This window comes from Salvelinus alpinus, chromosome 2 (assembly GCF_045679555.1).
Source record: "Salvelinus alpinus chromosome 2, SLU_Salpinus.1, whole genome shotgun sequence".
NCBI lineage: Eukaryota > Metazoa > Chordata > Actinopteri > Salmoniformes > Salmonidae > Salvelinus > Salvelinus alpinus.
The window spans coordinates 37868196-37882386 of record NC_092087.1 but is presented as its reverse complement, the minus strand read 5'-3'; the positions used below and the strand labels follow the sequence as shown (position 1 = coordinate 37882386).

At 43.1% G+C, this 14191-nt stretch overlaps 1 protein-coding gene across 8 annotated transcripts in view; it reads left to right on the top strand.

Annotated features, from left to right (window-relative positions):
• Nucleotides 1-14191, top strand: part of LOC139542827 (E3 ubiquitin-protein ligase RAD18-like) — a 90356-nt gene that overhangs the window by 19820 nt on the left and 56345 nt on the right. For all 8 annotated transcript variants that reach the window (XM_071348746.1, XM_071348738.1, XM_071348729.1 and 5 more), the window contains 2 exons: nucleotides 5048-5118; nucleotides 5313-5373. In XM_071348746.1, the coding sequence (XP_071204847.1) occupies nucleotides 5048-5118; nucleotides 5313-5373 (132 nt within the window). The remainder of the gene's footprint in view (nucleotides 1-5047; nucleotides 5119-5312; nucleotides 5374-14191) is intronic.

Sequence of the window (14191 nt, the reverse complement as noted above, 5' to 3'; positions counted from 1 at the left end):
GGTAATCAGACAGCTATTTCTCTCTCTTCTCACACTCCCTCTCTGTTCTCTGCCCCTTTGTGCAGGCCGCTTCCTCTTTTATCCCCAAGCACTCCCTGCCTTAATGACCCACAGGCTCGCCTCGTTGGGACAGGAAGTCCATATAAGGTTCAGGGGTGGAGCCAGTGGGCTGCCAGGTATCTCCCTTCAATCACCACTCCCCTCACCTCTCCCTGCCGTCTGCCACTATGGTAATTTTTTTAAACAGAGTTGGTCTCCGTTAAGATACCTTCATATTTAAAACATTTCCTCTCTACATCTGACCGTTATTCATGAACTGATCTGCTATCTGTATAATCATCAACTCGATTTTGACAAATAGGAGATATTCTGTCATTAGTTGGAGGTTATCTAGCAAGCTTACAACTTTGGTAATTTGACTTTTGTTTGACTGCCGTTACAAGGTTTATCAATCGACAATGCTATAGCCTATTGAGGGTGTCGTCTGTGTGTCCTGAACGCGGGCTCTTTCGAGAGAGCCTATGCCTACTGCTGAAATGTGCTGAATTAATTGAGGATAACTCTCAGAATTTATGAACGAACTGTTTCGCAATTAACAACAGTCATTGGCGAGCAAAGTTACTCTATCATTACTTAACATCAGTTTCACTTGCTGTGAAATCTTTACATAGTGGTGCAGCCAAGCCGGCAAGTAGCCTAGTTGTTAGAGCGTTGGACTAGTAACCGAAAGGTTGCAAGATCGAATCCCAGAGCTGACAAGGTAAAAACTTGTCGTTCTGCCCCTGAACAAGGCAGTTAACCCACTGTTCCTCGGCCGTCATTGAAAATAAGAATTTGTTCTTAACTGACTTGCCTAGTTAAATAAAGAAAAAAAATGTGACAGTCTTATTTTGGGAGAACCCTGGCACAGTGACCAAATTAAATCAATTGTGACATGCGCTGAATACAACAGGTGTAGTAGACCTTACAGTGAAATGCTTACTTACAGGCTCTAACCAATAGTGCAAAAAAGGTATTAGGTGAACAATAGGTAGGTAAAGAAATAAAACAACAGTAAAAAGACAGGCTATATACAGTAGCGAGGCTACATACAGACACCGGTTAGTCAGGCTGATTGAGGTAGTATGTAGATATGGTTAAAGTGACTATGCATATATGATGAACAGAGAGTAGCCGTAGCGTAAAAGAGGGGTTGGCGGGTGGTGGGTGGGACACTGCAGATAGCCCGGTTAGCCAATGTGCGGGAGCACTGGTTGGTCGGCCCAATTTGAGGTAGTATGTACATGAATGTATAGTTAAAGTGACTATGCATATATGATAAACGGAGAGTAGCAGCAGCGTAAAAAGAGGGGTTGGGGGGGGGGCACACAATGCAAATAGTCCAGGTAGCCATTTCATTACCTGTTCAGGAGTCTTATGGCTTGTGGGTAAAAACTGTTGAGAAGCCTTTTTGTCCTAGGCTTGACACTCCGGTACCGCTTGCCATGCAGTAGTAGAGAGAACAGTCTATGACTGGGGTGGCTGGGGTCTTTGACAATTTTTAGGGCCTTCCTCTGACACTGCCTGGTGTAAAGGTCCTGGATGGCAGGCAGTTTAGCCCCAGTGATGTACTGGGCCGTACGCACTACCCTCTGTAGTGCCTTGCGGTTAGAGGCCGAGCAATTGCCATACCAGGCAGTGATGCAACCAGTCAGGATGCTCTCAATGTTGGAGCTGTAGAACCTTTTGAGGATCTCAGGACCCATGCCAAATCTTTTTAGTTTCCTGAGGGGAAATAGGCTTTGTCGTGCCCTCTTCACGACTGTCTTGGTGTGTTTGGACCATTCTAGTTTGTTGTTGATGTGGATACCAAGGAACTTGAAGCTCTCAACCTGCTCCACTACAGCTCCGTCAATGAGAATGGAGGCGTGCTCGTTCCTCCTTTTCCTGTAGTCCACAATAATTTCCTTAGTCTTGGTTACGTTGAGGGATAGTTTGTTATTCCGGCACCACCCGGCAAGGTCTCTGACTTCCTCCCTATAGGCTGTCTCGTCGTTGTCGGTGATCAGGCCTACCACTCTTGTGTCGTCTGCAAACTTAATGATGGTGTTGGAGTCATGCCTGGCCATGCAGTCGTGGGTGAACAGGGAGTACAGGAGGGGACTGAGCACGCACCCCTGGGGAGCTCCAGTGTTGAGGATCAGCTTGGCAGATGTGTTGCTACCTACCCTCACCACCTGGTTGTGGCCCGTCAGGAAGTCCAGGATCCAGTTGCAGAGGGAGGTGTTTAGTCCCAGGATCCTTAGCTTAGTAATGAGCTTTGAGGGTACTATGACGTTGAACGCTGAGCTGTAGTCAAGGAATAGCATTCTCACTTAGGTGTTCCTTTTGTCCAGGTGGGAAAGGGCAGTGTGGAGTGCAATAGAGATTGCATCATCTGTGGATCTGTTCGGGCGGTATGCAAATTGGAGTGGGTCTAGGGTTTCTGGGATAATGGTGTTGATGTGAGCCATTACCAACCTTTCAAAGCACTTCATGGCTACGGACGTGAGTGCTACAGGTCTGTAGTCATTTAGCCAGGTTGCCTTTGTGTTCTTGAGCACAGGGACTATGGTGGTCTGCTCGAAACATGTTGGTATTACAGACTTAATCAGGGACATGTTGAAAATGTCAATGAAGACACCTGCCAGTTGGTCAGCATATGCCCGGGGCACATGTCCTGGTAATCCGTCTGGCCCAGCAGCCTTGTGTATGTTGACCTGTTTAAAGGTCTTTCTCAAGTTGGCAACGGAGAGCGTGATCACACAGTCGTCCGGAACAGCTGATGCTCTCATGCATGCCTCAGTGTTGCTTGCCTCAAAGCGAGCATAGAAGTGATTTAGCTCGTCTGGTAGGCTCGTGTCACTGGGCAGCTCGCGGCTGGGCTTCCCTTTGTAGTCTGTAATAGTTTGCAAGCCCTGCCACATAAGACGAGCGTCGGAGCCGGTGTAGTATGATTCAATCTTAGCCCTGTATTGACGCTTTTCCTGTTTGATGGTTCGTCGCAGGGAATAGCAGGATTTCTTGTAAGCTTCCGGGTTAGAGTCCCGCACCTTGAAAGCGGCAGCTCTACCCTTTAGCTCAGTGCGAATGTTGCCTGTAATCCATGGCTTCTGGTTGGGATATGTATGTACAGTCACTGTGGGGACGACGTCCTCGATGCACTTACTGATAAAGCCAGTGACTGATATGGTGTACTCCTCAATGCCATCGGATCCCGGAACATGTTCCAGTCTGTGATAGCAAAACAGTCCTGTAGTTTAGCATCTGCTTCATCTGACCACTTTTTTATAGACCGAGTCATTGGTGTTTCCTGCTTTAATTTTTGCTTGTAAGCCGGAATCAGGAGGATAGAGTTGTGGTCGGATTTGCCAAATGGAGGGCGAGGGAGAGCTTTGTACGCGTCTCTGTGTGTGGAGTAAAGGTGATCTAGAATGTTTTTCCTTCTGGTTGCACATTTAACATGTTGATGGAAATTTGGTAGAACTGATTTAAGTTTCTCTGCATTAAAGTCTCCGGCCACTAGGAGCGCCGCCTCTGGGTGAGTGGTTTCCTGTTTGCTTATTTCCTTATACAGCTGACTAAGTGCGGTCTTAGTGCCAGCATCTGTCTGTGGTGGTAAATAAACAGCCACGAAAAGTATAGCTGAGAAATTTCTAGGCAAGTAGTGTGGCCTGCAATTTATCACAGTATTCTCTTCTTCAGGCGAGCAAAATCTAGACTTCTTGGTTTTAAATGGGCACTTCAGATTTTTGAGGTATTTCCCGGGAATTGTTCCTTATATTGAAACTTCTTAGATTTCGGCAAAATATGAATCCCTAGTACTGACCTATACTCTACTTTTCTTTATTGTACTGTACATTACAGTACAATACAATACCGTATAGCAGTACAGTAAAGAAAAGTAGAGTTTAGGTCAGTACTGTTCTCGGTCCTGGGACCCCCCTGGATGCACGTTTTGGTTTTTGCCGTAGCACTACACAGCTGATTAAAATAATCCAAGCTTAATGATGAGTTGGTTATTTGAATCAGCTGTGTAGTATTTGTATTTATTATGGATACCCATTAGCTTCTGCCAAGACCGAGTTTGGGAAACCCTGCAGTAGATTACACTAGACTAGAGTACAGTGTAATTTACTGTATTGTACTGAACTGTACTGAACTCTATTCTTCTGTACTGTACTCTACTGTACTGTACTCTACTGTACTGCACTGTGCTGGACTGCACTGCGCTCTACTGTGCTATACTGTGATGTCAACTTGTAAGACATAGACATCTGTGATTGTTGCACGTCATGAAGAAATACATTCAAACATTTGGTTTTATTAATTTATGAATTTGAAATGTCATGGTATATCCTTGTATGTAACAATGTCACATGGATATTTGAATTTCATTTAGAAATAATTCAAGAATATTATAACCATGGCCATCCCTAGAACACACCCCATCTCTGATGAGATGCAGTGTTTCAATCAAACACCAAGGCCTGTTCTGAGCCTAGCACATGATTTGAGAATCTACTGTTATCAACACTTAAATCATTTCAGCTCTAGCGAGTATTTTTTTCTTGCCTTTGCTTTTGTCATGCTTCTATGATATCTTTAGGGTGTATATTACTTGTACATGCTATAAGAATGTCAGTAAGTGACCTTGATACATGATCATGCTAGATGTATAATGGTGTGTCCTCCTACCTCTTAGCTCTTTTCAGTTAGTAGTTGGGCATAAGATGTCGGAGGATAAAGGCTGTAAACGACACACTACTTTATCTTTTTAAACTCGGTGGACAGAGTTTAGCTCTGAGCTATGCCTACTTCTTTCCTTGTTTGTGTGCAAATCACAAACAAAAATTTGAACCACTTGATCGTTTCCTGTTTTTTGTTTTGTTTCTCTGGCTGTGCTTTATTTCCTCAGCAGTGGTCTCAGGGGCGGAGACCTTAATGTGTTGAAAACAACAGTTCACACAACAAGCCATGCTTGTGATCCGGAGGGTCATAAAGGTCTCTTTTCATTTTCTGTCAACAGCCACAGACATTGCCAATGAAGTGGAGGCCAACGAGAAGGCCAGGAACCAACTTCAGGGGAAAACCAAACGTGTACGTACCAATACCTGATCAAAGCATCTCTGACTTGTGCCACAGCACCCCCGGATACTTTTTGTTGTTCCCAACATGACAACATGTTCAATAAAGGCGTTGTCCCTTGTAAATAACATTGTCTAGTGTGTTCTTGAAACGCAAAAGATCACTCTACAGTACATGTTTTTTTTGTTTGTCCAACTATGTTGCAGGCCATGGACTTCTCAAAGAATCAAAGTGTGGGGAAGATCGACGAGATGCATTCAACTTACAGTAAGTCATCTCTGTGGTGCACTTCCACCATTGATCTGTTGTCAGTGGGAGTTCAGAATTGTTTTCTGAAAGCCTTTTCTCTATTGACTTCAGCACTGCGTTGTGTATTATTGTCTACAATGGATGTGTGCGATATTGACTCAGTTGACAGTGGATCCCTGTTTTGTTCTTCAGTGAATCTGAATGATTACTCCTGGTGAGGGATTGGCATGGAAATAGTTTAGTTTAGCAGCATCACTGGACTCTGAGTGTATTCTCACTCTTGTGTTTGCATTTGCACTGGTGCAAAGTCTTAGATTCTGAAACACTGCAGTGTGCGTTAATAGTTCAGAGTGCTTAGTCATTCCAGTCCATTCCACCAAAGTGGTGCACTCACTTTAGTCCTTGTAGCAGTTTAGCAGAAAAAGCTGAGAGCTGTGAAGTGAATCAGGCCACAACCCAAGAGAGGAGGAGTGGCTCTCACATTCAGATTGGATCAAAACAGTGGGAGTGCAACAGGGGTGCATCGTTGATCCTGCTTCATTATGTGGAGAGGCCCTCGTATGGCTAAGGACTAACTCTGGCGGAGAGAATTGCCAGGAAGACCATAAGGTCCCCTGATAACTGTGTTACTGTATATCTGAGAAGGCCTCTATCTGGAGGGGCTGTTTGAAAGTGCACCTGAGGGAGTGGATATGTGCTGGAGATGTGCTGAAGTGATTAAGCATCAGGGACTGTCACTGCAGCAGACATTACACCATGAAGAGGAGGGAAACGTTTAGGTTTGCTGGGGTGTTTCAGTTTCTCTTTGGGGAATAACTCTAAGGTGTAATAGACTTTACCCAGCAGGAGGAAACTGAGCCAGATTGTGTTTGCTTTACCGGACAGAGGGAGAGAAAGAGTTTGTTAGTTAAAGTGCTGTGATAGCAAGAGGAGGATGAAAGGTGGGAGGAACTAGAAATAGCTTGGTGGAGCTAACTTTGAGAAAGAGGGATATTGAAATATTGATGTGACGCACCGAGGGGTTTTCTATAAATAGCTGGTGTGCTGTGATAACTGTGATCAGTCAGGCCAGGGCCGGCCCGCCCAAGTAGTATCGCGATACCACAGGGAAAACATTTGGAGTGTCCTAGAGTCCTGTTCGTCCCGTCCCCCGACTCTTGTTCACGTTTTCTTAATGTACGTGCTACACAAAACATTTTCTACTCAATACAACACCTTGAGATGTTTCTACAACTTGATTGGAGTCCACCTGTGGTAAATTCAATTGATTGGACATGATTTGGAAAGGCACACACCTGTCTATATATGGTCCCACGGTTGACAGTGCATGTCAGAGCAAAAACCAAGCCGTGAGGTTGAAGGAATTGTCCGTAGAGCACCGAGACAGGATTGTGTCGAGGCACAGATCTGGGGAAGGGTACCAAAAAATGTTTGCAGCATTGAAGGTCCCCAAGAACACAGTAACCTCCATCATTCTTAAATGGAAGAAGTTTGGAACCACCAAGACTCTTCCTAGAGCTGGCCACCCGACCAAACTGAGCAATTGAGGGAGAAGGGCCTTGGTCAGGGAGGTGACCAAGAACCCAATGGTCACTCTGAGAGAGCTCCAGAGTTCATCTGTGGAGATGGGAGAACCTTCCAGAAGGACAACCATCTCTGCAGCACTCCACCAATCATCCCTTTATGGTTGAGTGGCCAGACGGAAGCCACTTCTCAGTAAAAGGTACATGGCAGCCCGCTTGCTGTTTGCCAAAAGGCACTTAAAGTACTCAGACCACGAGAAAACAACAATATTCTCTGGTCTGATGAAACCAAGATTGAACTCTTTGGCCTGAATACCAAGCGTCATGTCTGAAGGAAACCTGGCACCATCCCTACGGTGAAGCATGGTGGTGGCAGCATCATAATGTGGGTATATTTTTCAGCTGCAGGGACTGGGAGACTAGTCAGGATCAATGGAAAGATGAACAGAGCAAAGTACAGAGAGATCCTTGATGAAAACCTGCTGCAGAGCGCTCAGGACCTCAGACTGGGGCGAAGGTTCACCTTCCAACAGGACAACGACCCTAAGCACACAGCCAAGACAACGCAGGAGTGGCTTCGGGACAAGTCTCCTTGAGTGCCCCAGCCAGAGCCCAGACTTAAACCCGATCAAACGTCTCTGGAGAGACCTGAAAATAGCTGTGCAGTGATGCTCCTCATCCAACCTGACAGAGCCTGAGAGGATCTGCAGAGAAGAATGGGATAAACTCTCCAAATGCAGGTGTGCCAAGCTTGTGGCGTCATACCCAAGAAGACTCAAGGGTGTAATCGCTGCCAAATGTGCTTCAACAAAGTACTGAGTAAAGGGTCTGAATACTTTGCTTTGTCATTGTGGGGTATTGTGTGTAGATTGATGAGGGAAAAAATATTTAATGCATTTTAGAATTAGGCTGTAACACAAAAAAAAAGAGGAACATTTCAAGGGGTCTGAATGCTTTCCGAATGCACTGCATATTCATAATGATCTGAATGTCATTGTGGCAGGAAGGGAAAAACACTGCATGAAACCTTTACTCTTCAGTAAACAGAACCACCCAGACTGTCCCTCCCTCACACAATCTCTGTTTCCCTCTCTCTCATAAACACACACACCATTCTCTCTCCCACAAAAACATACACACGCTGCTCCCAACATTAAAAACGTTAGGCACCAAACAGAATTTAAGGAGCACCAGAAAGAGGGATTTTTGATATAGTTTAGGCATCCATTCAGCCTATATGAATCCTACAGTACCTTTTGAAGCCCATGCAATGAGTAGTGAAGCAGACACATTTCCTTTCTTCTTGTGCCAATTAAATTTGCCTAGACCTACTGTCAAGTTAGCAGGTTATTAGCTAGGTAACATGACAGAACAATGTTGTTTATCAAACCAATACTTAGTGACCCATAATTCGTTTAAAATGGCCTGTGACATGGTTTGCGCTATTGTATAAAATGCGCGCAAAAAATGTAGCTCCAGTAATATGGGTCATATTTTTTTTTACTGTTTGAGCTAGAGACAAGACGTTTTCTTTGCTGTGAAGCTGCAAGCATACCTGTTGCGCAGCGGTACTCTATTTGTCCTCCCTGGCACTTGGAGGCTGCGTGACAGCGAACTTGCAAAGCCTACTCCGACTGGCCTGTGCTATTGGTTATATCAGCTCTGCATGCTGCTCCAGTGTATCAAATGTACAAATGTAACAACAGAAGACTCATCAGGGAATACATCCCCGTGTGCTGTCATGGACCAATGTCATGGACCAATTATAAAAACTGATTGAGGAATAGATGTGCAGGAAGAGCAGATGGAGAGAAGCAGGTGAGTTATGGCTGGAAAGGGAGGCAGCTGCCTGCTGGCTGATTACAGCTCTTACACGTGATATATGCACATTAAAAGTGAAGTGGACATTATTGGACCGACACTTACAAGAGACTAGTTTGCTTAAAAATATTCAACAGAATTTATAAACAAAACTGTATTAACATTTTATAAGAGGCACCAGCGGGATCTTTAGTTTGGTTGAGCCTAAATATATTTTGTAGTATCATATGAAACGGTACTACGGTATTCTAAAATGTTGGTATCATAAGTGTCATGACGTTTTAGTACCGTGATATTACCTTGGTACCGGTATACCGTGCAACACTAACACACAGTGACAGACAGACAGATATAGACACACGCATACACAGGAACACAGAGTGCTGGCCACATGCAGTAGGTTGTAGCAGTCTCGCTATCGCTTCCAAACGTGAGAAAAATTGCTACTTAATAAATGTACCTTCCACCCTCAGTGTGTTATTGTTGTATTATTGAATAGCAGGACCATCGAACAATGCCCAACCAAACAGATCTCTGTCAATGGAGATGAGTGTTATTATTTCCCCTCAAAAGTAAGCTGCAGCTTGCTCCTGTGCCCCTGGCAGGGTATGGTAGTAATCTGTCAGCCCTGGGCCTTCCCAGTGGCACACTGAAATTATTCTGGCTCCACACTGCTTAACATATACACTATACAGTGTATAACACCATATGTAACTCATACACTATGTTTCTCATTCATCAAACATCTGAGATACATAATAAGCCACTTATTTGTACTGAGGCAATCAAATCTAAATAAAATTGTATTTGTCACATGCATTGTAAACAACCGGTGTAGACTAACAGTGAAATGCTTACTTGTTAGCTCTTTCCAATAATGCAGAGAGAAAGAAAATAGAGAAATAATAGAAAAGTAAAACACGCTATAATAAATACACAACGATAACTTTGACTCGGTACACTGTGTGTATAGCAATGTCCCAGGGGTAAGAAGTAATTGAGGTAGATATGTACATATAACTAGGAATAAATGGACAGATAATAAACAGTAGCAGCAGTACATTTTATCAGTCAAAAAAGTTGGTGCAAAAAGTGTCAATGCAGATAGTCCGAGTAGCTATTTGGTTAACTATTTAAATAACTATTTAGCAGTCTTATGGCTTGGGGGTAGAGGCTGTTCAGGGTCCTGTTGGTTCTAGCCTTGGTGCATCGGTACCGCTTGCCATGCGGTAGCAGAGATAAGTCTATGAATTGGGTGGCTGGAGTATTTGACCATTTTTAGGGCCTTGCTCTGACACCGCCTGGTATAGAGGTCCTGGATGGCAGGGAACTCGACCCCAGTGATGTACTGGGCAATACGCACTACCCTCTAGTGCCTTGCGGTCGTAGGCCAAGCAGTTGCCATACCAAGCGGTGTTGCAGCCAGTCAAAATGCTCTCAATGGTGAAGCTGTAGAACTTTTTCAGCCCCTTCATGACTATGTTGGTGTGTGTGGACCATGATAGATCCTTAGTGAAGTGGACACCGAAGAACTTGAAGCTCTTGACCCACTCCACTACAGTCTCATCAATATAAATGTGGCTGTGCTCGGTCCTCCGTTTCCTGTAGTCCTCAATCAGCTCATGTCAGTGAAATGTCTTTCTTGAAAACTCAAAACCCAACAATGCATAAATCAAAACAAGAAAAAGGGGTGTTAATACTGTGAAAAGTCAAGGTGTGTGAATACTTTATGAAGGCACTCTGTGTGTGTATGTATATATATTTTCTTGAATTGTCAAAACTCAAGCATAGAATGGTAACTTTTTCTAATTTGGCACACAAACTAGAGGCCATCATTAACTTGTTCAAGAGGAATGGCAGTTATTGGCCTACTGTATATGTGGCACTGTTATAAGCAGTCTCACTTAAACCCACATATCCATTGCCCTGTTTGACATAGACACTTGAAATGTTGTATATCGGTGTCTTTTCTCATGCTAGACAAATTTGCCTCAAGGACACAAGGTCCTCCAGACTAGATTTTCCTCCATCTTGGAAATTTTGGAAAACATTTGAAATACCAAATTCGGTATGTAGGCCCATGCTTTTAGAAAAGCTAAGGGATTGGTTAAGAGATGGCTGAGTTATTGATTAATTAGGAAATCAGTTGGTTTTTAGAAAGAATGGCTGCTGCATTCTAATATGGCTGCACCGTGCCTATAGATGCACGTATGCTAATGCTAAATATACTTTTTTTTAAATTCATTAACCATAAGTCAGGTTGACTGGATTTGGTATATAGACTCAATGAATTAGTCTCTAATGAATTTGAGAATGATTCGTTTCTAGGCTTGGCCAATATACCGTATATACAGTGCATTTGGAAAGTATTCAGACCCCTTTACTTTTTCCACATTTCGTTATGTTACAGCATTATTCTAAAATTCATTAAACAAAATGAGTTCCTCATGAATCTACACACAATGCCCCATAATGACAAAGCGAAAACAAGTTTTTGAAATATTTGCAAATGTATAAAAAATTTAAAAACAGAATACATAACGATTCAGACCCTTTGCTATGAGACTCAAAATTGAGTTTAATGGCATCCTGTTTCCATTGATTATCCTTGATGTTTCTACAACTTGATTGGAGTCCACCTGTGTTAAATTCAATTGATTGGACATGATTTGGAAATTCACACACTTGTTTTCATAAGGTCCCACAGTTGACAGTCCATGTCAGATCAAAAACTAAGCCATGAGGTTTAAGGAATTGTCCGTAGAGCTCCGAGACAGGATGGTGTCGAGGCACAGATCTGGGGAAGGTTACGAAAGATTGTCTGTGGCATTAAAGGTCCCTAAGAACACACTGGCCTCCATTCTTAAATGGAAGAAGTTTGGAACCAACAAGACTCTTTCTAGAGCTGGCCCCCTGGCCACCTGGGGGGGGGGGGGGGGGCTTGGTCAGAGAGTTGACCAAGAACCTGATGGTTCGATGGCCAAACGTCATGTCTGGAGCAAACCTATTACCATCCCTACGTTGAATGGTGGTGGTGGTGGCAGCATCATGCTGTGGGAATATTTTTCAGGGACTGGGAGACTAGTCAGGATCGAGGTAAAGATGAACGGAGCAAAGTACAGAGAGATCCTTGATAAAAAAAACTCCAGAGCCACTCCAGAGCTCTCGGCCTCAGACTGGGGTGAAGGTTCACCTAATAACAGGACAACGACCCTAAGCACACAGCCAAGACAACGCTGGAGTGGCTTCAGGACAAGTCTGAATGTCTTTGAGTGGCCCAGCCAGAGCCCGATCAAACTTTTCTGGAGAGACCTGAAAATAGCTGTGCAGTGATGCTCCTCATCCAACCTGACAGAGCTTGAGAGGATCTGCAGAGAAGAATGGGAGAAAGTCCCCAAATACAGATGTGCCAAGCTTATAGCATTATACCCAAGAAGACTTGAGGCTGTAATCGCTTCCAAAGGTGCTTCAACAAAGTACTGAGAAAAGGGTCTGAATACTTATGTAAGGCATAATTTCAGTTTTTATTTGTAATAAATTTGCAAAAGTTTCAATAATCCTGTTTTTGCTTTGTCAATATGGGGTTTTGTGTATAGATTGAGTGCGAAAAAGCTGTAATGCAATTTTCTTTTGATAAATTCAAGCGGTCTGAATACTTTCCGAATGCATTGTACCATATACCGGGTATTTGGAAATAGCCACGGGATGGTTTTTCAATACCATCAATACCGTTTAAACTTTTTCTTCTGAATTTTTCTATACATTTTAATATTTGTAGCCTCTTAAATAAATACCTGCAGTCGACTTGTACAATATGTTAGAAGATAAAGCAGATTACGTTCTTCATTTCACCTGTCACATTATTTTAAAATGTATATTTCTTAATGCGAATTCTGCGTTAACGAGACCCCTAAGTTAAACTTGCTAGTTATTTAGCTCAGTAAGTGGCTGAATTAATAAGGCAACGGGGAATCATATTGTGTTGGCTTTCTGCCATGTTTGAGAAGTCAATGCCCTTTGGATGAGTTATCTGTACAACTGCCATCTTTTGATTTCCTTGCGTTTTTTTTCTCCTCTCCAGTCTTGGCCTGTCTGCTCCTCCCCCATCTACTACAAGCAGAACAAGCAGGCCCGTTGCCCTGGCGACTCCAGATTCCACACAGACACCGACATCTATAGTGCAACCAACTGGTCTGGTGCAGCTATCTAAGGTTGCCGTGACGATATTCACACAGCTTCTAAGGACATATACATAAGTTTCACATACCACATTTCATGGCCCATGTGCATCGGTTCAGTTCTTATAGCCCTGGTGTGATATGGTGCCATCTAGTGGTATAGAATGGCTGACTTTGAATGCAGCAACTAATAGAGTTGGGCGGTATCCAGATTTTCATATCGTCATACCGTCCTTCTCTCATCCCAGGATTTACAGTATTACCAGCTTAGTACACAAGGGAGCGCCAAAACACCTGCAAAAAGCCAGATGGTATCTACTAGCATGTTCCATCTTTTATTGAACTGTTGCTAGAACGTTTTCGTTTAGAGACCAAAATGTTTAATACGGTATTAGGAAAAAAAACACTTGCCTTTTTCTGTCACCTCTGACAACCATCTTGTCTTTCTGTCATTCTGATTTCCAAAAGCCGCAATTTCACCTCAAACTGATTAAACCCCAATTTATTTCGGTCTTATTGCCATTAAGTAACACATAGCCCTCTCGTATGCCTCCATGAATTTACAGTTTTGCACACCCATTATTTTTCTTTTCTCTTAGCGTCCCACATATCCCAGAGAAGTTAACGTCCCACTTGGCCAAAAGCCAGTAAAAATGCAGAGCGCCAAATTCAAATAAATTACTATAAAAATCAAACTTTCATGAAATCACACATGAAAGATACCAAATTAAAGCTACACTTGTTGTGAATCCAGCCAACATGTCAGAATTGAAATAGGCTTTACGACGAAAGCACACCAAACGATTATGTTAGGTCAGAGCCAAGTCACAGAAAAACACAGCCATTTTTCCAGCCAAAGAGAGGAATAACAAAAAGCAGAAATAGAGATAAAATGAATCACTAACCTTTGATGATCTTCATCAGATGACACTCATAGGACTTCATGTTACACAATACATGTATGTTTTGTTCGGTAAAGTTCATATTTATATCCAAAAATCTGAGTTTAGGCGGACGCTACTGTCTCACTTGGCCAAAAGCCAGAGAAAATGCAGAGCGCCAAATTCAAATAAATTACTATAAAATCAAACTTTCATGAAATCACACATGAAAGATACCAAATTAAAGCTACACTTGTTGTGAATCCAGCCAACATGTCAGAATTCAAATAGGCTTTTCGGCGAAAGCAAACGATGCTATTATCTGAGGATAGCAACAGAGTAAACAAAGAGAGAGAAGCATATTTCAACCCTGCAAGCGCGACACAAAACGCAGAAATAAAAATATAATTCAGGCCTTACCTTTGACGAGCTT